At 41.0% G+C, this 23,384-nt stretch overlaps 4 protein-coding genes across 6 annotated transcripts; 1 reads left to right on the top strand and 3 right to left on the bottom strand.

Moving 5' to 3' along the window:
- Positions 1-82: 82 nt before the first annotated feature.
- mgme1 (mitochondrial genome maintenance exonuclease 1) lies at positions 83-2,577 on the top strand. Its single transcript, XM_030378889.1, has 4 exons — positions 83-1,333; positions 1,458-1,686; positions 1,784-1,916; positions 2,013-2,577. Exons 1-4 carry the CDS (start codon positions 799-801, stop codon positions 2,145-2,147), a joined length of 1,032 nt encoding a protein of 343 aa, XP_030234749.1. The 5' UTR covers positions 83-798; the 3' UTR covers positions 2,148-2,577.
- Positions 2,190-13,641, bottom strand: LOC115559796 (glycine N-acyltransferase-like protein 3). 3 transcript variants are annotated; one of them, XM_030378893.1, is made up of 9 exons: positions 13,425-13,641; positions 13,148-13,261; positions 6,963-7,077; positions 6,422-6,551; positions 4,843-6,269; positions 3,928-4,041; positions 3,561-3,681; positions 3,346-3,475; positions 2,956-3,179 (listed from the first exon to the last, which is right to left on the bottom strand). In XM_030378893.1, exons 1-5 carry the CDS (start codon positions 13,497-13,499, stop codon positions 5,870-5,872), a joined length of 834 nt encoding a protein of 277 aa, XP_030234753.1. In that variant the 5' UTR covers positions 13,500-13,641; the 3' UTR covers positions 2,956-3,179; positions 3,346-3,475; positions 3,561-3,681; positions 3,928-4,041; positions 4,843-5,869. The 3 variants fall into 3 exon arrangements, with proteins under 3 accessions (XP_030234750.1, XP_030234752.1, XP_030234753.1); XM_030378890.1 differs by lacking the exons at positions 6,422-6,551; positions 6,963-7,077; positions 13,148-13,261; positions 13,425-13,641 and having other exon boundaries at positions 2,190-3,179; positions 4,843-5,010; XM_030378892.1 differs by lacking the exons at positions 3,346-3,475; positions 3,561-3,681; positions 3,928-4,041; positions 4,843-6,269; positions 13,425-13,641 and having other exon boundaries at positions 2,190-3,179; positions 13,148-13,288.
- Positions 13,642-13,698: 57 nt separating this feature from the next.
- LOC115559797 (cystatin) lies at positions 13,699-15,195 on the bottom strand. The gene is made up of 3 exons (XM_030378894.1): positions 14,837-15,195; positions 14,152-14,262; positions 13,699-13,992 (listed from the first exon to the last, which is right to left on the bottom strand). The coding sequence occupies exons 1-3, from the start codon at positions 15,047-15,049 to the stop codon at positions 13,912-13,914; spliced, it is 405 nt and encodes a 134-aa protein (XP_030234754.1). The 5' UTR covers positions 15,050-15,195; the 3' UTR covers positions 13,699-13,911.
- Positions 15,196-16,431: 1,236 nt separating this feature from the next.
- Positions 16,432-18,777, bottom strand: mad2l1bp (MAD2L1 binding protein). Its single transcript, XM_030378888.1, has 3 exons — positions 18,137-18,777; positions 17,777-18,030; positions 16,432-17,653 (listed from the first exon to the last, which is right to left on the bottom strand). The coding sequence occupies exons 1-3, from the start codon at positions 18,555-18,557 to the stop codon at positions 17,135-17,137; spliced, it is 1,194 nt and encodes a 397-aa protein (XP_030234748.1). The 5' UTR covers positions 18,558-18,777; the 3' UTR covers positions 16,432-17,134.
- Between the last annotated feature and the right edge of the window lie 4,607 nt (positions 18,778-23,384).

Genomic DNA, 23,384 nt, shown 5'->3' on the forward strand with positions numbered 1-23,384 from the left:
CATCTCTCATCCACTAGAGTGAGTTATTTTATCTACTTAAATAGGATTTATGATCTACGCGGGGTTAAAAATATATATAAAGCTAAAATAATATATTTTACATATAATATGTAAATAATAGGATTTATTATGAACATCCAAACGATTGATTGAAAATGGTTGAGAAATGTCAACGTTATAGTGCTTTCTATCCGGAAGAAGTGCTTGCTTTAATTTGTTTGCAGACCAATCTTGACCTCTAAAATATGGCGGCGACGTTGACGTACTGCAGCAACCCATGGCAGCAAAGGGTCGAGGAAGTCAATGCGCCGTCTATGCATATTTGTTCAATGGTTTACACAGTTTCACTCACACCCCTTTAAGTATGTGTGTCGCGGGGCGCTATGTGCATACTACTTAAATATATATAATGCCTTTGAACATTATAATATATTTTACAGACAGTTCTTGGCTTATGTTGAGATATATTTGATCGATCATTGTTGTTGTGCTTTGTCGGTAAAGCATACACTAAACACCTATACCACACGAGAGCATTTAAATGTAACAGGGCGACTTGCATTATGGGTAAATAAATAAATGTAGTTTTATCTCGACAAGTCCACTGCTGTCTTTCTATGCTCGCATGTCAATGTAATAACTACATTACCCAGCTCATAAATGACAACAATTTAAAACGCGCGTCGTTTAGGAAATGTATTGGTATCGTGGAGGGAGACCTGTCTCCCATACAAAATGTTACTTGTCCAGCAGTTCCGTTCGAGCTATAAGTGTGAAATTTAGACTCAAACCGCAGAAATGTACGGTTACCAATTGCTGCGATTTGGTAAGCATTTGACCTCTACTGGGTTCGCGTCTAGACGAATCCCTCAATGTGTTTACCATTCTCAGAACTTCTCCACTTTCAATTTCAGCTTGTCTCCCAAAAGAAATAGCCCGTACAGCTCAGTGGACAGTGAGCGATATTCTTCTCTTATAAAGTCTGTTGTCAAATCAAGGGTGAGTTCCCAAACCCCAGAGTCACTTGACGTTGAAAATGATCACATATACGGACCCGTTGTCAAGTCGCAAACACAAGTTCAGAGACATGAGTCCAGAGAGCCTAAAGTAATTTGGCCATTGATAAACTGTGAGAGAGCTGATACTTTTGAGGGGGACGTTGGACCTCTAACCCGGATTTCACTGGAGCGGGGTCCAAGACGGTCTATGGTCCCAAGTGTTACCCGCATTCTCCAGAGGACACTATCACCCGAGCAATTGTTCTATTTGGAGAGATGGAAGAAGAGGATGATTGCAGACCTGGGAGAGGAAGGGTTTAAAGAATATAGTGAATGTAAGTGTATTTCCAGGAGGCTTACTTCACCAAAATATAGTTTTTAATTGTATAGGATCCCAAACATTTGTTAACTTGACGGTTTAAAAAAACAAATTTCTTTGTACTGCCTCTCTTTTTTAAGGTTTGTTTAGAAATGGCCACCTTTTCCATAATGCTGTGGAGGATATTCTAACTGCAGAAAAGAAGGACACAGACCCTTCAGATGCATTTGGATCTCCGGAAGTGGAAGGATTTGTTGATAGCGTCTCTCATATGCTAGAAGACGTCAGCGGAGTGAGGGCAATCGAAAGCACTGTACGGCATGGGTCCCTGAACTATCTCGGCATTGTGGATTGTGTGGCACGCTACAGGTAGCCCTACATTTTATATTTCAATGACTCCTGAAAATAATTGTATATGCCATAATGCATGCAGACCTGTTTCCTATTTTTTCTGTTGAATCTTTAGGGGCGTACTGTGTGTGATTGAATGGAAGACATCAGAGAGACCAAAGCCATATCTCAGCAACACGTATGATAACCCTCTTCAGGTGGCAGCGTATGCTGGGGCTTTGAATAACGATGACAACTATAATTACCAGGTATTTGCTTTTCAATAATGTGTCAAAATAAATAAATAAAAATGCTAAAATATGTTCATTTCCTAAACTGGCCATGTTGTCTTCCTCCTAAAACAGGTTGAAAATGGACTCATTGTTGTGGCCTACAAGGATGGCTCACCTGCACATGTTCATCAGCTGGGCTCGGAACTGCTTTTGGAATTCTGGCAAAAGTGGTTGCTTCGCTTGGAGGACTTTGTAGACCAGAAATGAGTGAGGTCACCATTTTAGATTGGACTTGTCTGACAACATGGCTGAGAGATGTAGTTGTCTTTTATTCAAGAATATATATTTTTATACATATGTCAATATTAAAAGTTTATTAAATCCACTATTTCCAATGTCTGAGGTCTTTACTGCTGACTTAATTTCAAAACTGGAATATTTCTCATGTCAATTTCATGTCAGTGAATGCCATTTTATTTATAGTGTACAAGGAGTATTGTCAATCCCTGACATGGAGTTAAAAAGTGGAGTGCGTCTTCCCCTCCAGATCTTCTTGATGGCTTCAAGTTCAACTACTGATTTAATCAACATTTTACTTCCAACTTAATATACGTAGGTCTGCTGTTAAGGAGCGGTCTCTTGAGGATCCGACAATGTATGATGAATTTCAGATGATCAGTGGTTAACAGATACCACAGTCAAACAGAACAATGTACAGCGTGGTGGATTCCAGAGCTGGTTGGAAATTTACAGCAGCCTTTACAATCTGACCTTGATTAAGGCTTGTGAAATGTGAACCCATTGATGGCCGTTTCAGAAACCCAACGTAATCTTGACATGATATGTTTGAGGTGATTCAAGTAGAGCAATGCTTAAATACAAAAGAAAATGTTGTATCCTCAGAAGTTGCATTCCCACCAGGCAGCCCTGTATGACGGATCTTCAACAAAGCCCAGGTTCTTGAAGAGCTTGTAGGACACTGCGTTCTCCTCCTCCACAAAGCAGTAAACTGGAAAGCCCTGGGCATGGAGTTTCCGGGCCATGCAGCTCACCAGGGCTTTGGCGTAGCCCTTTCCTCTGTGTGCTGGTAGCGTGTGAAGCATGCCCATGGCACAGTAATCATACAGTAGAATCCAGGAAACGGGTTTTCCATGGTCATCGACGATGCAACATGAGGGAGAGTTGCCAATCATCTTTTTAATGCGCCTTATTCCATTCTCATCCCCTCCGAATTTCCAAGTTGTGTTGACTAACTCAACATGGGAGTCGTTCAAAGAGGAGATCCTAAAGTGATCCTCACTGTCAAATTTTGAAGAAGAGCATGAAAACGTTATCCATACAATAACTTTTTATTATTTTTGTCCACTATTTTGGTGACTTATTCATCAGAAAAATATACTGCTAGTTCTAAACTGAAGTGGCGTGACTTTTCTCCCAATGGTTTTGGTACAGATAAACAGCCTACCTGTGTTCTGTTGAGAGCAGGGAATCCAAATCTATCAAATGTAATAGTTGCACACGTGTTAGGCCCCGGAAGCTGCTGGCTCTTTGAGAGGATATTTCTTTGAACAATTGATTGTAGGACGCATCTATTCCTGTAGGAGAAATAAAGCTTTAATTTAGACCAAAGAAAAGTTGAAAGAAATAACTTTATCTATAGACATTTTTTAATTGTCTCACCTGCAAGCATGCAATAGCCACTCCAGTCAATGATCTCATCTTCTTTTAACATATTCGATAGAATCTGCTCATCAGTGCAGAAAAATGAAACCCATTTCGTGTTCTCTGGAACATTCTTGCCCTAGAAATGAGAAACCCAGTAAACAGTAGGCCTATGCATATAATAAAAGTGTTGACTGACATTGATCACTACGACTAGGTGGAAAATAACCACTAAAACCACTCCAGTGGAACGGCCTTCTTGGTTCTTATCCACTTTCTTTAGCTGTGTTGGAGACGCTGTTAGTCCAATAGATGTCACATATCGTCTATTATGCTTTATTATCAAATCAACTTTTTATTCAATGCAATGCAAATGTAGGCCTACCTCGGTTTGGGGACGGCAGACTATAAGGTTAAACTCTGGCCAGGCGTCCACACAGATCTCCACAGTATGCCTACTCCCTTGGGTTCTGTTCAGAGCGAACAGATGTCCACATACCTAACATAAACCCAGAACAGATTCTCTTTGAAATTCCAACATGGCATTTCAAGTTCTGCCATTTCAAAATCACGATTTCAAATGAGAAAAACCAGCGTTCACTGATTCAGATACAACAATTCAAGTTGCAGATATTAGTAATGCAGTGTAAATTAGCCTACTCATATTGAAGTACCTGGGCGAAATACGGACCACAAAATTCATGCAACAAAATATAAAGCTGAAGCCAAGGACATGCCTAAGCGATCGCGACTGATTGAGTTTTCTCTGATCACGTCTCACAGGTCAATCCTTAATAGACCATGGGATTTCGTTCAGTCTCGATTGCTTAGGCCTGTGTTTGGAATGCCCTGATGCTGCAGTTCTAAGTTTTTATTGCTTGGATTATCTGGTCCGTATTTAACAAAACTTGAGTACGAGTACTGAATATCGTATTTCGAATATCTGCAACTTAGAATGTCGTTTCTGAATTGGTGAACGTTGACATTCTTTTATGTGGAATCGAGTTTTTGAAATGTTGGACCTTGAAATAGCATGTTTGAATTTCAAGAGGTGAACTCAAAACGATTACATTCAGATGACCTTGTTTTCAATAGTTCCATGATATGAATTCAATGGTGTTTACATTTCCAAAAAACTAAATTCAATGACTTTTAGTATTCAAAATATTATGGCAGTGATTTGCTTCCATAAATCAACAGACCCAGCAAATTCGCGGAAGCAGCATACTTGACATAATATACAGCGATACATATGTATATACATATATTGATTATATGTAACTGAATTCATGTAGATTACCTTTAAACTTTTTGGTACATGCTTCTGAAGTTGTCGATGGGCGATCCGTATTTCATGGTTGTTTAGAATCTTCATTTTAGTTACACTGTGTGGATACTTTTCCCATAACGCAACAATTTTTGTCATTTAACACACACACACACACACACACACACACGACTTAATCACAATGCTGTGTTCTGGCCACGCCCTCTGTTGGGGGATCTTATTACTACACATTTTTACACCCTTTGAAATTGTATAATATAATATATGTCTAACACAGAAAAGCTATAAGAGCTAACAATAAGTGCTCAAATATGTTCAATTTGATAAACCGGCCAAATTGTCTTTCTCCTCAATCAGTTTAACAATGGAATTAGTGGCCTGTTGTGACCTAACGCCAGGCATACCGTGTGGCTCAGCACACGTTCATCAGCTCAGCTGGGCTCAAAACAGCTTTTGAAATTCTGGTGAAAGTGTTTGTTGAGCCTAGAGAACTTTGGAGAGCAGGAATGAGTGAGGTCAACATTTTAGATTGGACATTCCTAACCAAATTGATATTTGTGGGCACCGGAAATTGACCATGATGAGATTAATCTGAGACATGAAGTTGTATTTTATTCATGAGAAGATTTTTTTTACATAAAGGCCAATATTTTCATCAATATTAAACATCTGTTTAACCAAATGTTTTCAATGCCTGATTTTTTTTTTTTATTATTTCAAATTTGAAACTGAAATATTTCATGTCATTGAATGCCATTTTAGACAAGCTTTGGTATTTTATGTATGCAAGGAGCAATGTCAATCTCTGACATGCCGTCATAAAGTGTGTCTTCCCCTACAGACCCTCTTGATGCCTGGATTCCAGAGATGGGTGTAATTCACATGGCCGTCGACCATTTGCCCTCGATAAATGCAATTCTTTGTCAAATGTAAACCCATTGATGGCTGTATCTGAAACCCAACTTAATCCATATATGAAATAATTGAAATGATTCAAAGCAATTCGAGAATACAAAAAAAAAGCACACAACTGAAATCCTCAGAAGTTGCAATCCCACCAGGAAGCCCTGTATGAAGGATCTTCAACAAAGCCCAGGCTCTTGAAGAGCTTGTAGGACACTGCGTTCTCCTCCTCCACAAAGCAGTACACTGGAAAGCCCTGCGCATGGAGTTTCCGGGCCAGGCAGCTCACCAGGGCTTTGGCGTAGCCCTTTCCCCTGTGTGCTGGTAGCGTGTGAAGCATGCCCATGGTACAGAAATCATCCAGTATAATCCAGGAAACGGGTTGTCCATGGTCATCGATGATGCAACATGAGGGAAAGTTGCCAATCATCTTTTTGACGCGTCTGCCTCCATCCTCATCCCCGCCGAACTTCCAAGTTTTGTTGACCAACTCAACGTTGGAGTCGTTCAAAGAGGAGATCCTAAAGTGATCCTCACTGACAATATTTGAAGAACAGAAAACAACAATTACTATTTTGTCCACTTTTTTGGGTGACCAATTTAATCAGAAAAATATACAGCTAGTCAAGTCTTAACTGAAATGGAGTAGCTTTTCTATACAGTACATTGTTACAGATACAAAGCCTACCTGTGTTCTGTTGAGAGCAGGGAATCCAAATCTGTCAAATGTAATAGATGCGCATGACATAGGCTCCTGAAGCTGCTGCCTCTTTGAGAGGATATGTCTTTCAACAGTGGAGAATAAGAGTTGTCTATTCCTGTAGGAGAAAGAAAGCCGAACATTGACATTGACTGTGACCTGAGTGGTTCTAAGATTGGATCTGGAATCTAAAGTCCAGAGATAGAAAAAGTGTACAAAGGGTAGATGCATTCCTTAGGTTAACAGATTCAGCCTACATCTTTATTTACTTTAAATAATAGTTGTTCTGGCTATTGAAAATAATTAAGTTGTTTTAGTGGGAGCATCTATTAGATGTGGTAGCATATGTCAAAATATAACAATCTATTCTGTAATATACTGTTGTAGGCCTATTTAGTACGATTTGTATATTAAGCTACATGCAAGCTTTAAAACATATGTTTGTGTGTTGTTTTTACTTTCCTTCAGTTTAAAGCAATAGAAGTTTAAAGAAATATATATTTATCTATATATTTTTCAATTGTCTCACCTGCAAAACTGAGAGAAGCAGTCCAGTCAACGACGTCATGTTCCTTTAAAATAGTCGATAAAATCTGCTTATCCTTGCTGAAAAATAAAACCCGTTCCTTTGGATCTCTCTTGTTCTAGAAATGAGAAACCCAGTAAACAGTATATGCATTTCATATTAGTCTGTCAACTGCCCATGGTCCCTAACATGGACCATTGATTACTACCACTAGGAGAGGTCTTCGGAGTCACTGCGGACCACAAGCTTCAGCGAAGTTGGAAAATAACCAAGAAGGCCACTCAACGGGAGTAGTCTTAGTGGTTATTTTTCCACTTCGCTTGTCCACTTTCTCTAGCTGTGTAGGAGACGCTGGAGGTTGAATAAATGTCACATCATAACATATTACGCTTTATTATAAAAATCACCTTTTTATTCAATGCAATGCAAATGAAGTCCACACACCTAACATAAGCCCAGGGGTCTCATTTATAACCGTTGCGTACGCACAAAACGGGGCTGAAATTGGCGTACGTGACTTTTCACGCCAAGGTTGTGATCTATAAAAAACCAACTTGACGGGAAAATGTGCGCAGCCCTAAGCAAACTCTGACCCATGCGTACGCATGGTTTGGAGGAAAAGGAGAATTGGCGACGCAGACGGTGTGGTGGTGAACTGAAGTCAGACCGAAGAATTGCAGAGTGAGAAGAACGATTATGTTTTATCATCGCCCTTCATCAATTTAATTTCAACCCCTATCATGCGTTAAATCCTAATCAGAATAATTGAAGTCCACTGCGTTATTTCTCAGTTATAACTCCAGAAATATCTCCTTAGAATAGAAATAAAAAGAAATTCCCTATATTTAATCCCGTCAATCCATACTGTCCACTGACGGCGCGACTGCATGGAATAAAGCATCTGTCCAACATGTGTCAATAACATAATATTTTTATGTGACACTGTAAACACATGATCGAATGTCAATTAAATCCCAAGTGTGAAAAACCAAGCCACACTCATCACAATCGTTGTCCGTTACTCTTGATGCTTTCATGACAAATCAGGCATTAAAAAGGGGTTATGTTCAAGAACATTTTACGTGGGTAATTACAAACTGATTATCCAAGGCGTTCTCGTCAGTCTTATTACCGTAACCCTATAAATACAGAGGTGAGCGCCGTGGTAATGCTGCACCATATGGCACTTCTGGCGGACCATGCAAATGGCAGGATTCGGAGGGAGAGGGTATTTAGGGACCATAACGATTTATTGGTAGGCTAGATAAAAATATGTAACTATGTCAGACCACTTCTTTTTTTAATTCTGGGACAGTGCGCTCCGTGCTACTGACAGAGTTCACTGCTGCAGCAACATGTTGCCACTCACTCTGCTTTTTGTTGTTGGCGATCCCAATCCCGTGACCGCCGAACAAAACTACCTTTCGGGCCTCCATCTCACCCACAAGTGTCTCCACTTCAACCTCCGTGAAATTTCGCTTTTTTGATTTTCTCAGTACTTCTGCCATTGTTTCCAACAAGACATAATACCGGCATCTGAGTCTGTTTTATATGCAGATCGCATTCATGAGGTCATTTGCATTGACCATTTATGGTTAAAAAGGGGCGTGTAGAGGGCGGAACGTGAAGCTGATTCAGCTGCGCACAATTGTTGTCAGTATGTGATTTATAAAGCAAAGATTGCGTACAGGTGTGCGTACGCAGTGTTTTATAAATCTGAATATTTTTTGGCGCACGCAAAACTTGGCTTCTGGGCGTACGCACATTTTTAGTAACGATCCTACGCACAGTTTTATAAATGAGACCCCAGAACAGAATCTACTATGGAAGCTAATCACCGTCAACATTTTTTTAATTCTAAAATAAATTGAATTTTGTTTATCGAAATGTTAAAACAAGTTCTGCCATTTCAAACATTTCTGTTGCAGATATTAGTGATACGGTGTTCATTAGATTACTTATATTGCAGCGCTCGGAATACGGACCTGGGGTCTCATTTATAAAACTGTGCGTGGGATCGTTACTAAAAATGTGCGTACGCCCAGAAGCAAAGTTTTGCGTGCGCCAAAAAATATTCGGATTTATAAAACACTGCGTACGCACACCTGTACGCAAATTTTGCTTTATAAATCACATACTGACTATAATTGTGCGCAGCTGAATCAGCTTCACGTTCCGCCCTCTACACGCCCCTTTTTAACCATAAATGGTCAATGCAAATGACCTCATGAATGCGATCTGCATATAAAACAGACTTAGATGCCGGTATTATGTCTTGTTGGAAACAATGGCAGAAGTACTGAGAAAATCAAAAAAGCGAAATTTCACGGAGGTTGAAGTGGAGACACTTGTGGGTGAGATGGAGGCCCGAAAGGTAGTTTTGTTCGGCGGTCACGGGATTGGGATCGCCACCAACAAAAAGCAGAGTGAGTGGCAACATGTTGCTGCAGCAGTGGAGCTCACTGTCCCAGAATTAAAAAAAGAAGTGGTCTGACATAGTTACATATTTTTATCTAGCCTACCAATAAATCGTTATGGTCCCTAAATACCCTCTCCCTCCGAATCCTGCCATTTGCATGGTCCGCCAGAAGTGCCATATGGTGCAGCATTACCACGGCGCTCACCTCTGTATTTATAGGGTTACGGTAATAAGACTGACGAGAACGCCTTGGATAATCAGTTTGTAATTACGCACGTAAAATGTTCTTGAACATAACCCCTTTTTAATGCCTGATTTGTCATGAAAAGCATCAAGAGTAACGGACAACGATTGTGATGAGTGTGACTTGGTTTTTCACACTTGGGATTTAATTGACATTCGATCATGTGTTTACAGTGTCACATAAAAATATTATGTTATTGACACATGTTGGACAGATGCTTAAATCCATGCAGTCGCGCCGTCAGTGGACAGTATGGAGTGACGGGATTAAATATAGAGAATTTCTTTTTATTTCTATTCTAAGGAGATATTTCTGGAGTTATAACTGAGAAATAACGCAGTGGACTTAAATTATTCTGATTAGGATTTAACGCATGATACGGGTTGAAATTAAATTGATGAAGGGCGATGATAAAACATAATCGTTCTTCTCACTCTGCAATTCTTCGGTCTGACTTCAGTTCACCACCACACCGTCTGTGTCGCCAATTCTCCTTTTCCTCCAAACCATGCGTACGCATGGGTCAGAGTTTGCTTAGGGCTGCGCACATTTTCCCGTCAAGTTGGTTTTTTATAGATCACAACCTTGGCGTGAAAAGTCACGTACGCCAATTTCAGCCCCGTTTTGTGCGTACGCAACGGTTATAAATGAGACCCCAGAGAATTCATGCAACAAAATTGAAAGCTGAAGCCAAGGAAAGGCATAACAATCAAGACTGAATGAGTTTTCTCTGATCACATGGCAGCAGATTGGATTTCGTTCAGTCTCGATTGCTTAGGCCAGCCTTTGGAATGCCTTGATAATGCAGTTCCAGCTTTAATGGCTTGACGTTTCTGGGGTCTCATTTATAACCGTTGCGTACGCACAAAACGGGGCTGAAAGTTGCGTACGTGACTTTTCACGCCAAGGTTGTGATCTATAAAAAACCAACTTGACGGGAAAATGTGCGCAGCCCTAAGCAAACTCTGACCCATGCGTACGCATGGTTTGGAGGAAAAGGAGAATTGGCGACACAGACGGTGTGGTGGTGAACTGAAGTCAGACCGAAGAATTGCAGAGTGAGAAGAACGATTATGTTTTATCATCGCCCTTCATCAATTTAATTTCAACCCGTATCATGCGTTAAATCCTAATCAGAATAATTTAAGTCCACTGCGTTATTTCTCAGTTATAACTCCAGAAATATCTCCTTAGAATAGAAATAAAAAGAAATTCTCTATATTTAATCCCGTCACTCCATACTGTCCACCGACGGCGCGACTGCATGGAATAAAGCATCTGTCCAACATGTGTCAATAACATAATATTTTTATGTGACACTGTAAACACATGATCAAATGTCAATTAAATCCCAAGTGTGAAAAACCAAGCCACACTCATCACAATCGTTGTCCGTTACTCTTGATGCTTTTCATGACAAATCAGGCATTAAAAAGGGGTTATGTTCAAGAACATTTTACGTGGGTAATTACAAACTGATTATCCAAGGCGTTCTCGTCAGTCTTATTACCGTAACCCTATAAATACAGAGGTGAGCGCCGTGGTAATGCTGCAACATATGGCACTTCTGGCGGACCATGCAGGATTCGGAGGGAGAGGGTATTTAGGGACCATAACGATTTATTGGTAGACTACATAAAAATATGTAACTCTATGTCAGACCACTTCTTTTTTAATTCTGGGACTGTGCGCTCCGTGCTACTGACAGAGTTCACTGCTGCAGCAACATGTTGCCACTCACTCTGCTTTTTGTTGTTGGCGATTCCAATCCCGTGACCGCCGAACAAAACTACCTTTCGGGCCTCCATCTCACCCACAAGTGTCTCCACTTCAACCTCCGTGAAATTTCGCTTTTTTGATTTTCTCAGTACTTCTGCCATTGTTTCCAACAAGACATAATACCGGCATCTGAGTCTGTTTTATATGCAGATCGCATTCATGAGGTCATTTGCATTGACCATTTATGGTTAAAAAGGGGCGTGTAGAGGGCGGAACGTGAAGCTGATTCAGCTGCGCACAATTATAGTCAGTATGTGATTTATAAAGCAAAGATTGCGTACAAGTGTGCGTACGCAGTGTTTTATAAATCTGAATATTTTTTGGCGCACGCAAAACTTGGCTTCTGGGCGTACGCACATTTTTAGTAACGATCCTACGCACAGTTTTATAAATGAGACCCTGGTCCGTATTTTGACCTCTTGAATATACGAGTAGGCTAATGTCTTATCTCGAATATCTCCATGTCAACATTCTTTTATAAAAAATCCTGTTTTTTAGATGGACCTTGAAGTAGCATGTTTGAAATACAAAGAGGTGAACTCAAAACGAATAGGCCTACATTCAAATAACCTTATTTTCAAACTATAGGCCTACCAGTTCAATGTTATGAATTCCATGTTGTTTACATTTCCATACGCGGCATCACCATCGCCTACTAGAGACTATATGATATAAACATAATTATATGTATATATAGATCATTATGTAACTGAATGCATTTAAATTACCTTTCAACTTTTTGGCATATGCTTTTTTTAGTAGTCGTTCGGCGACCCGTATTTCATGGTTGTTTAGAATCTTAGAATCATGTTACTTTCCCTGAGGAGATTATTCCATTAACGCATCAATTTTACGATCCAACACAGACACATGGACTTTATCACATTGCTGTGTTCTGAATGCCCTCGGCTGGGGGCTCTGCGCATTTACGAAACCCATGTAATAGTCAGTAGGCAGCTGACTATGTAAAGTGACCAATGACCATGGTCTCTGAAACGGATCGCTGGTTACCACCACTAGGGGGCGCTGAAGCAACGGTGGTCTTAAGTGGTCTGCGTAGCGCAGGTTTTCTTTCAACAGATATACAATAAACAACGTATGTGTATGATACTTTTTCCCTCCGTACGACCAATAACAACAAAATAAAATAATCTACGATTACTTGATCAGATACACTAAGTGTTAGTAGGCTACAGGTAATCAATAAAGGCTATCTAATTTAAATACATTTCCCGACATAATCAGGATAGTGAAACATGGATCCTGAGTCGATATATTCGAACTCCTTATACGTAACATCTTTCCAGTCTGGCTGGTTTGAGGAAGACTATAATTTAAGTGTAAAATTATCTTGCAGATACCGAACAAGCTGCAACTCGTGTCGTCGTTATAGTTTACTACAGCCTTTAGTTAATTAAACAGCTATGCTTTGGTTTTCAATGTTGGGACATTTTTATGTGGAGAGTCCCAAAGACTAGAATACCTTCAACACATCAAATAACTACATTAGCTAATCTTATATGTGGTAGGCCTAATATGCGGAAAAAAAGTATTTTGTTGCTTTCTGGAATGCAATTTACACCCAATTATTATTTTTGTTATGACACCGTGTAGCCTACACACTTACGTTTCTCATCTATACGCTGGCGACGCGTTTTTCTTTTAAGTCTGTCCAATCCTGTCAGATCGCTTATCTTCGCATTACTCACATTTTATTTTTAATCGGATATAATGCACTATGCTTACCTCGGTTTGGGTACGGCTGACGATGACGTTCATCTCCGGCCAGGCGTCCACTGAGATCACCGTATGAGGTCTACTCCCTTCGGTTCTGTTCAGAGCGAACAGAAATCCATATACCTATAACCCAGTACCGGGTTTAGTTTGGTCCGTAAAGAATAGGATCATCATCAGCAGCAGCAGCAGCAGCAGCAGCAGCAGCAGCAGCAGCAGCAGCAGCAGCAGCAGCAGCATCTATACACACTTATATTAGACTGTGTAAAACTGAATGTGTGTGGATTACCTTTAAACTTTTTGGTATATGCTTTACCAGCAGTTGTGCGGCAATCCGTATTTCATGGTTGTTAAGAATCTTCATTTTAAGTCGACTGTGTAGACTATTCCCGTAACGTGACTATCTTTTCAAATAAACACACCCTTGACTGAGTCTTGGAAGTCGCATTGTTGGGTTGGCCAAAAAGAATCCACCCTGCACCCTGCAGCTACTTACCCCAATTATATTGAAATATTTTGAATGACACAGAAAAATATCTATACAAAAGAAAAGTATGCAAAGATCTGCTAAAATCATTTTATTGTGTACGGGGCATAAGATTACAATCAAATTGTATTGCATAATTGAGAGGTTAACAATTCAATAGAGTTTAAGAACCATTTAGACACAAAGAGGATGTCATGGAAGCCTATTATTGCAAATAATTGCCCTTGTGAACACCACGCAAATTGTGAACATATACTGCAAGCAAAACCAAGAAGGTCCGTGAGGGCCATTAGACGGTGGGGCAGGTTTGGGAGGTCAGACTGACGGTGCCGCTCCAATGTTTGTACACCACAAATGTGCACTGGTATGGCTGTGGGACGGAGATAGGAGAGAAGACTGTCTCAGATTTGCACACGTACCATTCATAAGTAAAACTTCTAACTCTACAATGCTAACATTTCGATAAACCGCGTGATAAAACGTACACATATGTCAATATGCATGACTGTAATACAAGAGGTTTCTTTACCTTAGCAGCCGCTTCGTCCCCGCGAACCGGGCAGTTTGATTCAACACCGGTCTTTCTGCAAGCAGTCTGGCCCATTTCCACGACAAACTTGTAGTTCACGCCACTCACCACCTGTGGAATTAATAAATAATAAACAGTTTGAGGAACCAAAGACCATGTAAGGCATTCCATTAGTGCAAGCCATTGGAACTGACATTATCTGACAGACATTTGTAATTCTAATAGGAATGCTTGTTAAATAAATAACCATTGGGAGTGGGTAGTAGGACTATATGTGTGAATTGTAATGTGCATAACGGTTGTAACCATTGAATCTTTTTTTGAGTTGCACTTTGCAGAAGTAGGCCCTACTTGCACATTTCCCTTCTCTGCTTCTGCAATTATGCCTGCTGTGAATCGTTTTAATATCGGTTCCTTTAGACACACATTTGAGTTTTCTCTATTCCTCATTAAAAACCCGATCTGTTGAATAATCATGATCCATCAATGTTTATACTTTCCTTGATCATCAAAAACTAACCAAGTCTGAATCAGGCCCTTTTCCTACGGGACACAATGCTGCTGGTTGGTCTGATGTTTACGTGTACGGCGATGACCATGGCCTAAGTCATGTGATTACTAAGCTCCCACAGCTCACTACAGAGTAAACATGAACAACCACAGCCTAGATGTAGAAATCACAGACCTGTTTCTGGACCGAGATCACTCGGCCGACTTGGCGGAGGTACATGTCGTTGGTCCCCGCGTTGTGCCTCACCACAGCGTACCGCAGGGCGTCTTGAACCCCTGTATCTGTAACCGTCGCATCGGAATAGCCCCCCACCATCTTCAACGCCATCACGGCAACATCAGTGGCTACGGCGAAAACCGCAACGATCAATAATGTTTTCCAAATCATGGTCTTTCTTGGTGTATAGAAACGTCGACGCTGGTCTGAATTTTCTAAACAACACTGCGATGGCTGGGAATCTGCGATTGTATTATATAAAACACTGACGTCATTTCCGGGTGTCGTCCAACCCAAAAGCGGCCAGCCTATCACCGCAATAAAGATGTGGTCGACTAGATATGCAAAGAGGCTATAGATTTCTCAGGGTCTGAAATCAGACCCAACTACCATTGGTGGAAGATACTTCTGGATCAGTGTAAAACTGAATGCGGAAATAACCACATGTATTTATTTAACAAAATAATGATGCGAATATAGGTTTACTACATAATAAATAATCAAAAAATATTAATAATAGCAAACGCCAAAGGGCTGCTGCTGCCTATACTATTTTCTGCATCCTCTAAGACGATTTCCAAGGTTGGACTTAACAAAAATGTATACGATACTACTTTCATATTTGAGGTTGGTTATAGTCTTAGTTCGTTTTTTTATCGACCTTTATGCAGCTAAACTCTCCCTTAAATACTCCCTGAAAGCACATCAAGTGTGCAGCCCCAGCATGAAAAGGCCATTGTGATCAAGAATGCAGGTGTAAAAATGGTATGGTCATGTTGCTGGGCTATTCTCTCAATGATAGTATGACTAGGTTTCTCCAAGTTCTGCCTGCAGGGTTGTGGCTCTATGACCACATCTGGTCATAGAGCCACAACCCTGGCATTCATCATGGGAATGCAATCATTGAGAAACAGGGTAAGTACATGCAGTGTTCAAAACTCCACAAGCAAAACAAATATTACAGCAAAGTATTGAATAGTAGATTTTAGTTATATCCTATTTATTTTTCATAGGCAACTTTATTTATATAGCATTTTTCAAGTGCTTCACATATTAACATTGTCATACAATAAAATAAAATAGATGAGCAAAAGAAAATATAGGCAAAGAAATGAGTAAAATAGAAAGCGCAATGTATTTAAGATCAGATCAACAGTCTCTCTGGTACCCACGTCGGGACTCCAACCCGACCTAAAGGAACTTGGTCCTTTCTCTGGGACTTCAACCCGGATTCTAGGTAATTTCTATTCTAGGACTCTAACCCAGATTCATAGAGAAATGTATTACTGGCAAACTGTTTTTAAAGAAAAATGGCCAAGTCTAATAATTCAACATTTGCTTCTTATTGATCTGTTGCAGTAGATAGTTATTTAACAATCACCTGCTACATGCAGTACAAGAGAACTAAGTTCTCAAAGGTCATGATAGTCACTCCCACGTATTCTATGCAGAGCATTTCCAAATACGACAGGGACAGATTAAGCAGACGTAATATCCCTGACCAAATGTCTAAGAACTTTTCCAATCTGAATGAAGATGTTTTAGAGTGAAAAACATTGCCAACTGTCATTGAAACATATTTCACTGATATAATCTATACTTACTCAAGTCTCGCAGGAAAAGTTATAGATAACATTTTGCAATTGTAACAAAATAAGACGAGTCCTCCAATACAGCAGTAGTGGCGCAACACAGTAAAGGTATAATCATATACCTTTACTGAACCAGAAGGAGACTATTCAGCTTAGCTCAGGAGGTAGAGCAGTCGCCTTGTAGTTCGTTCCCCAGCTCCTCGCTGAGTGTCGATGTGTCCCTGAGCTCGACACTTACCCTAACTGCTCCTGACGAGCTGGCTGTCGCCTTGCATGGTGGACTCTGCAGCGGTGTGTCAATGTGTTTATTAACCAACGTAAGTCGCTTTGGATAAAAGCCGTCTGCCAAATGCCCTAATTGTAATTCCTATAGAATGAAACTTTTTATTCGTCTTTCATGAATATATCCAAATAGACTTGATACAATATTATAAAATAAGCAATAGCACCAAGGTTTGGATAGCACCCAGCAATGTTAAATACACGCTAATCTTCCACTTTAGTTTAAATCACAGCCAAAGCAAAAGGCAACCACATATCTTTTGTTAAAATAATAATTCATAATTCTTTACAATTTATACTGTTCTGAAGTTGGAATGACCCCCAATCCAGGTAAAATGAATTCATAAACTTCTTTTCCCAGTGGGAATCTGTAATCATCCTTTTATTTGCTGAATCCCTTGATGGCGACAGGGGCCTGAAACCATACATAGTCCTCCCAGTTGGACTCCTCTTTCTGGGGACTGCTACCGATACCTGCGTCGGTTGACAGTGCAATAATCTGCCGCTTTACCCTTGTGGGCACCTTAAAGTCCAATTTAGGCCGGAACCATCCCACTTCACAATCCCTGTGAGCCAGAACCAGGACCGTCGTCGCCGTTAGGCGGACTGGCCGGACATCGGACAAAAGGTCGGAAACAAAAATAGTGCGAAAGAGCTGCCTCAAACAGGACGAGACGCGCAGGCTCCCGTCTCCAGCGGCCAGCACCAGCCCTTCCATGTTGACCTCGTACAGCTCTTGGGGCAAGACAGGGGAACCGCCCAATAGAAGCAGAACCCGGGGAACCAGGCTGAGGGAGAACAACAGCTCCAAGTGCTCCAACAGCACCTCAAGATCCTCGACTGTGCGTTGACACTTTCGCCTGTTAAAGTCTGTTGGCCTCGAGTTCACCACCTCCTTTTTCTGGAAGGTAAAGGAAGCACCACGCCAGGTTATATTACGTTTCTTTCATGTGCATTTTATGTTTTTATATTGTTAAGAGTGGGTGATGGGCAATGTATCTGGATTTGAGTAAAGTAGACTCACATGAATTGGAGCGTTTGTTTTCTTCTGAGTAAACACAAGTTGGTCATAGGTCATGGGCAACTGCTGTCTCTGGTAGAGGATGCACTTGAGGATTTCACTGACGAAACGACAGCAGCCCTCCTGAGTCACACTGCCAGGCAGAACTACCTCTATCCGGCCTTCTTCGTGCGCTCTTCTCACGATCTCAGCGTCACTTAGCCCTTTGTTGTCAGGTTTACTTACATGACAAGATACATCCTCATCTATAGCATCATCTTTGGAAAAAGGCACATGGATCAGACAATCATCTCACAATGTAAAACAAAGTATATTCGGAGTCGTACGAACTGACCATCTCAGGCATATGAATCGTTTACTTACCCGACTCGTTGAGTCTGGTAGACACCAAGTTGTTTTCCTCGTCGTTCACATTATGCGTTTGTGGATCCAGTGTGTCCACCGACAGGGCAGCGTCTACTTGGCTTGCCCTCGTAGTCTTTTCCAAGCCTCCGTGTATGTCCCTATGCGTTAAGGAGTGCGGTCCTTCACTTTCTGAAGCTCGGCTCGGTGTTGTGTGTGAGTCAGTGCAGGTTTCTACGATAGGAACTCCGCCATTCATATTCGACTCACTCACCAAACTGCTCTCCTTTTCTAACAACGAGCACCCGTAATCTTTGCTTCTAGTTGTAACGCTGTGTGTTTTAGTGCCATCTTCTAAATCTCCTTTAGAAAGTTGTATAATCGACCCCTCGGCCATTGTTTTGAATATCCCCGGGACCTCTACGAATTCTCTTTCTTGCATAAGAAATGTCCTTATCTATGGAGATGAACCGGAAGTGGTTGGAGGAAATGTGTTTCGAATTCTAAAAATGCTAATAGGAAAGGAGCGTCGATGCTTTCTTTAACCCTGCTTTAGCATAGTTTACTCTTGAGAAACCTTTACGAAAGTAAAGGAGACAGTGGTATCCAATAATCCTATACGGCGGCAATTTTTAAAGCAACATGCCTCCGGGTTGGTTCCGTGAGCCGCGGTGCATCATGGGACGCATTGACGTCATTATCAGTAAAATAACAATCGATCCCCACGCATTTCATTGACTGTAGTAGTGTGTCAACTATATACCGTATCAGGGACAAGCTTCACTAGTAATCATTTGATTATAAAATAATTTATATTTAAGTGCCCAAAAAGGCAGCGTCATCAAACGCCTCGCTTGATTTGCTATTGAGGCGGACTCGGGCGGGAGGCGTTGTGATTTCAAACTTCTTTAGGCCAAGGATGGTAGAAATACATTGAGGGCCTTCACCAGTGGCGGATTTAGCAAATTGGGGGCCCAAGGCGAAGATTCTTATGGGGCCCACCTTCAAAAGAGAACGGAGAAAATATATTTACCGACTGGTAGATAGGCAGGTAAAGCTAATCTACTAAATACAGTGACCTCACAATACTCAGAGTAAGGGTAAGCATGTCTGTACTGTTGTGTGATTCTTTAATAGACAGACATAGTTATTTTCTTCCTTCATTTCTCGTCAATGAGTCATCTTGTTGGGTTGGATTCTTCTTGTGTTTCTTCCTTCTTATCTTAGGCATTTATCCCTTTACACGCAGGTATTTAGATTAAAACAATATAATAGTCCCACAAAAATATGCTATTTAACAGTAAATATAAAGACTGTTTCAATGATACATTACAGTAAAGATATCATCATTTAAATAATGAATTAGGTAAACTGAATTCATACTTGTTGTTGTAATTGAGTTTTATACACAACAGCATATTGGGTTGACTTGGATTATTTTTGTGTTTCTTCCTTCTTATCTTGTCAAACCCTTTACAGGCAGCTATTCAGAAAGGAGCCAAGGCAAGGCGGCACACACACACACACACACACGCACACACACACACACACACACACACACACACACACACACACACACACACACACACACACACACACACACATTATATAAGCAATGTCAGAGACAGTTTTTAATTTTAAAGCCTCCAAATGTTCAACAACTCATGTAATGGGCCCAATACGACAACACTGGTATAGGAACACGCACAGGTGAGTTAATTAAGAGGTGCGTCCATCGTGGAGGACGGGCCCTAGGGGGGAATAGCACGGAGGCATACCAGTGTGTTTGTTTCAGGTCTGCATTGAACTATAGCCTTGGTCCGAGTAGGAGTCCCACTTTGAACAAATGGTAAGCTTGCGTTTTAGGGTTAGGGTTAGATGTCCTTCATGCTGCCTTCCAGGGGTTCAATGCCTGCGTCTTGGCTTATGGACAGCCAGGCAGCGGTAATTCCTACACCATGATGGGAAATGCAGTAAGTTAGCCCAGCTCCATGTTAATGTTGTCATTCCTATCGTGGGAGTGTTGTAGTTGTATACTTATTAATGCAACATAATGCATCTCAGTGGAACTGCAATAATTACACCTGTAGAGATTTTATTATTGTATGCACTTTTTTTCTCTCAGAGTGGTGGCGGTCACTCAAACGGTTGGCATTAAATATGTTGGCTAAGTAGCATTATGGGATTTGTTAAGGAATGAGAGCGAAGCCAGATCCGTCCGTACAGAGGTGGGGTGAGGCACCACTATGCAAGGGTCTTCTCACGTTGACGCGCCAATGGAATCTGGGCTGTGAAAAGTTTTCTAATTGGCTGAGAAAATCATCCAATTATCATTTTAAAAGATTTCACAAATGGTCTGTGTGATCCTGTTTGACCATGATGAAATGTTCTTAACCTACTTATTAATGGGTCCCCCCCCTCCTTCATTTATTATAGAAGTAAGTACTTTTCTACAGATTGATAAGCATACAGAGTCGGCGCCAGAGCAGATCTACTGGAGGGGCGTGGGTCACCAGCGGGGGGGCACTGCCGTTTGAGAAATATTTTAACGCAGTGGTGACCTCATAGTCAAACACAGCAGAAATGCTATCAAAAACTTAACACATTTATCCTTATCATTCTTAGGCTAATTATTAATTATTTTTTAGCAACAATATGTTGTTCTTGTTGTTGTCGAGGCTGTGGTAGTAGCCCTATTCACACAGTTTACGCAGCCACACACACGAAGACGAAAATAAAAGACGGAGGGCTATCGTGGAGGCTTAACGCAAATAAATGCAGTTAACCCACCTCTGATATGTCAGAAATAGTTTATTGACCTCTCAACAGTTTATGCACCTCAAAAAAACAAAAACATTAAGTATGCCTGAGGCTGCCTCTGGTTATACACCTTAGACAACAGCCACCACAATCAACAAAAACACCCCTGGACAACATAAGTAACAGAACAGGGGCCTCATTCATCAATATCTTCTTAAGAATCTTCTTTGATTCTTTCTTAAGTCCTTAAGAAGAAGAAGAAGACAACACAACCATGCCAACATGGCGGCACTGAAACGTGCTTAAAGGGGACCTATTACGCTTTTTCGACTTTTATGACCTAACGACCATAAACGTTGTTATAATTTATTGATAGTCATGTTTAACCAAACTAAAGTGTCAAATAATGACGTACATGCATTTCAACGTATTCCCTGCTGACAGTCTGGGGTGGCTGTGCAGAGCGCTAAACACTCGGGACAACGTTTGCGATTCACTTGTTCACATTTCCGGGAAATCATCTAGAGGCACTCCTGCCGCGCCCCCATATGCCTGGTCAAATCTGCCCGCGCGCGCTTCAAGGAAGGTAACCAATCACAACGGAGTTGGGTTGGCAGGAGGGGGGCGAGGGGGCGGAGAAGGACAAAACCGAGCGTTGACAGAGAAGGCTGAAAGCGCCCAGATGAGAGGAAGAGTTTCTACATTGTTTTTTGTGTATGGTTAAGCATGACTATCAATCATTATAATAAATAGGTCATAAAAGTCGAAAAGCATAATAGGTCCCCTTTAAGAGTACTTCTGAGTGTTCGTAGGATTCATGAATTGTGAATTCCACAATCTTCGTAAGTAGGACGAACAAACTATGGGCTGGTAGTTACTTTTTTTATTTTTTTTATTTTTTATTATTATTTTATTGCCATGGGCCCCCCCTGGGCTGTGGGCCCCTAGAATCGTCATCACCTTTCACCCCTTTACGACGGCCCTGTTTGCAGGCGACGAGTGCTGCTGCTGAAACGTCTGGGTACTTCCATTCCCTTGTGCATTTGCGTGTCAAGGCTAAGCAATTTTCGTAAAACCTTTTTTTGTTGATAATTAGGCTAACTGTCTATGATAGGAGGACAAATTGTCTATCAGTTTGTTTTCGATTCAAACCAGGATTCTGCGCACTGCAGCTCAACGTAATGTTGAATCAAATGTAACAAGTTTACTCAGCAACCAATGAGCATTGGCCAAGCCTAACCTGCTATGCATGCACAACCAAAAAGATGCGATTTCCCCGTTCATTTATTTTATTTTGTTTAAGTTACAGTTTGCACATTTAATATTAAAAGAATAACTAAATGGGATTTTTTTTGGCCATGCCATGACCTGTGGTAGGGGGGGGCATTAATAACTGCTAAGGGGGGCATGGCCCCCAAATGCCCCAACCTTAGCGCCGACACTGTAAGCATGTGAACAATATTCGTGCAGCACGACAAAGTTGCCACCGAATGCAGAATCGCTGTAGGATACCTAACAAAGAAATATTACTGAGGAAGGTTGGTGCTACTTGAACAAGTAAAGTTACAATGACATCGACATGAATTACAAAGGTATTTCTACAGGAGCTGAGCCGGTGTGGGTACCGGATTGACTCGGCTGCCAGATCGACTCGGGGTCCTGCGCTTACAGATGAGTATCGACGCTTGACGTATCGACACAAGCCAACGGACAAAACCCGGAAGGGTCGCGATAGTTTTTTGTTGATTAGACAATTTTTTTATATTCCCCCTGCAATTTTTTTCACAAATTGAGATGTCTTTAAATACACATTAACATGAATCCAACACACTAGCCGCGTTTACATGGACACTTATGATCCGATTTCTAATCGGAATAGATCTATTCCTTCCTATCATGCATTACGAATGGCATTTACAAAAGTGGTAATTCGTATGTCTCGATTTGATTTGATTTTAATGAAAGCCCAGCAGGAGAGAGCTTTTCTCTGCCTGCTCCTTCAATTAAGAAGAACAGCACAGCGACTCGTCCAGTCTTTATATCTACCCCCTCCTCCGCCGCAAACAATATGTATTTGGATGAGAGTGCGCAGCCAAGACTGTTGGGAGAGAGAGAGTGCTGTTATGTAAGGTATAATGTACAGAACACCGGCCATTATCGGGAAAATCAGTGATCAGCAGAGAAATAGTCCACCAAAGACGTTGACGTCGCTTAGCAACCGGACACGCTGAAGTTGATAAGTTACCGGACTATTGCGGAGTGATAAGAAAGACACTAACAAACATCACAAATTTTCGTTTCCACATTTATGTTTTAAAAATGTCTATTTGAATAGCATTTATGCATGATTACATGCAATTGACAGACATTGTTGATCTAGGCAGGTTTCAGTTTATTATCTTATGTTTATGAATGGCAGTGTTATGGCCACCCTACTCACTGTACCTTGCACATGTTTAAAATCAAAACATGAATATATGAACCTGTGTATTATTTGAATATCTTAGTA

Source organism: Gadus morhua, chromosome 15 (assembly GCF_902167405.1).
Source record: "Gadus morhua chromosome 15, gadMor3.0, whole genome shotgun sequence".
Lineage (NCBI taxonomy): Eukaryota > Metazoa > Chordata > Actinopteri > Gadiformes > Gadidae > Gadus > Gadus morhua.

Bases quoted from the DNA above. Each gene is read 5' to 3' on its own strand.
- LOC115559796 (XM_030378890.1), bottom strand. From the start codon at position 4,968: ATGACAAAAATTGTTGCGTTATGGGAAAAGTATCCACACAGTGTAACT. The intron at 3,476-3,560 runs GTGAGACAATTA...TTTCTCCTACAG, and splicing joins TGGCTATTGCATGCTTGCAG to GAATAGATGCGTCCTACAAT. The intron at 3,180-3,345 runs GTAGGCTGTTTA...AAAATTTGACAG, and splicing joins CTGCTCTCAACAGAACACAG to TGAGGATCACTTTAGGATCT.
- mgme1 (XM_030378889.1), top strand. From the start codon at position 799: ATGTACGGTTACCAATTGCTGCGATTTGGTAAGCATTTGACCTCTACT. The intron at 1,334-1,457 runs GTAAGTGTATTT...CTCTTTTTTAAG, and splicing joins GTTTAAAGAATATAGTGAAT to GTTTGTTTAGAAATGGCCAC. The intron at 1,687-1,783 runs GTAGCCCTACAT...TTGAATCTTTAG, and splicing joins GATTGTGTGGCACGCTACAG to GGGCGTACTGTGTGTGATTG.
- LOC115559797 (XM_030378894.1), bottom strand. From the start codon at position 15,049: ATGATTTGGAAAACATTATTGATCGTTGCGGTTTTCGCCGTAGCCACT. The intron at 14,263-14,836 runs GTCTGTGATTTC...TTAATTCCACAG, and splicing joins TGATCTCGGTCCAGAAACAG to GTGGTGAGTGGCGTGAACTA. The intron at 13,993-14,151 runs GTAAAGAAACCT...TCCGTCCCACAG, and splicing joins GGGACGAAGCGGCTGCTAAG to CCATACCAGTGCACATTTGT.
- mad2l1bp (XM_030378888.1), bottom strand. From the start codon at position 18,557: ATGCAAGAAAGAGAATTCGTAGAGGTCCCGGGGATATTCAAAACAATG. The intron at 18,031-18,136 runs GTAAGTAAACGA...CTTTTTCCAAAG, and splicing joins TACCAGACTCAACGAGTCGG to ATGATGCTATAGATGAGGAT. The intron at 17,654-17,776 runs GTGAGTCTACTT...TTTACCTTCCAG, and splicing joins AAACAAACGCTCCAATTCAT to AAAAAGGAGGTGGTGAACTC.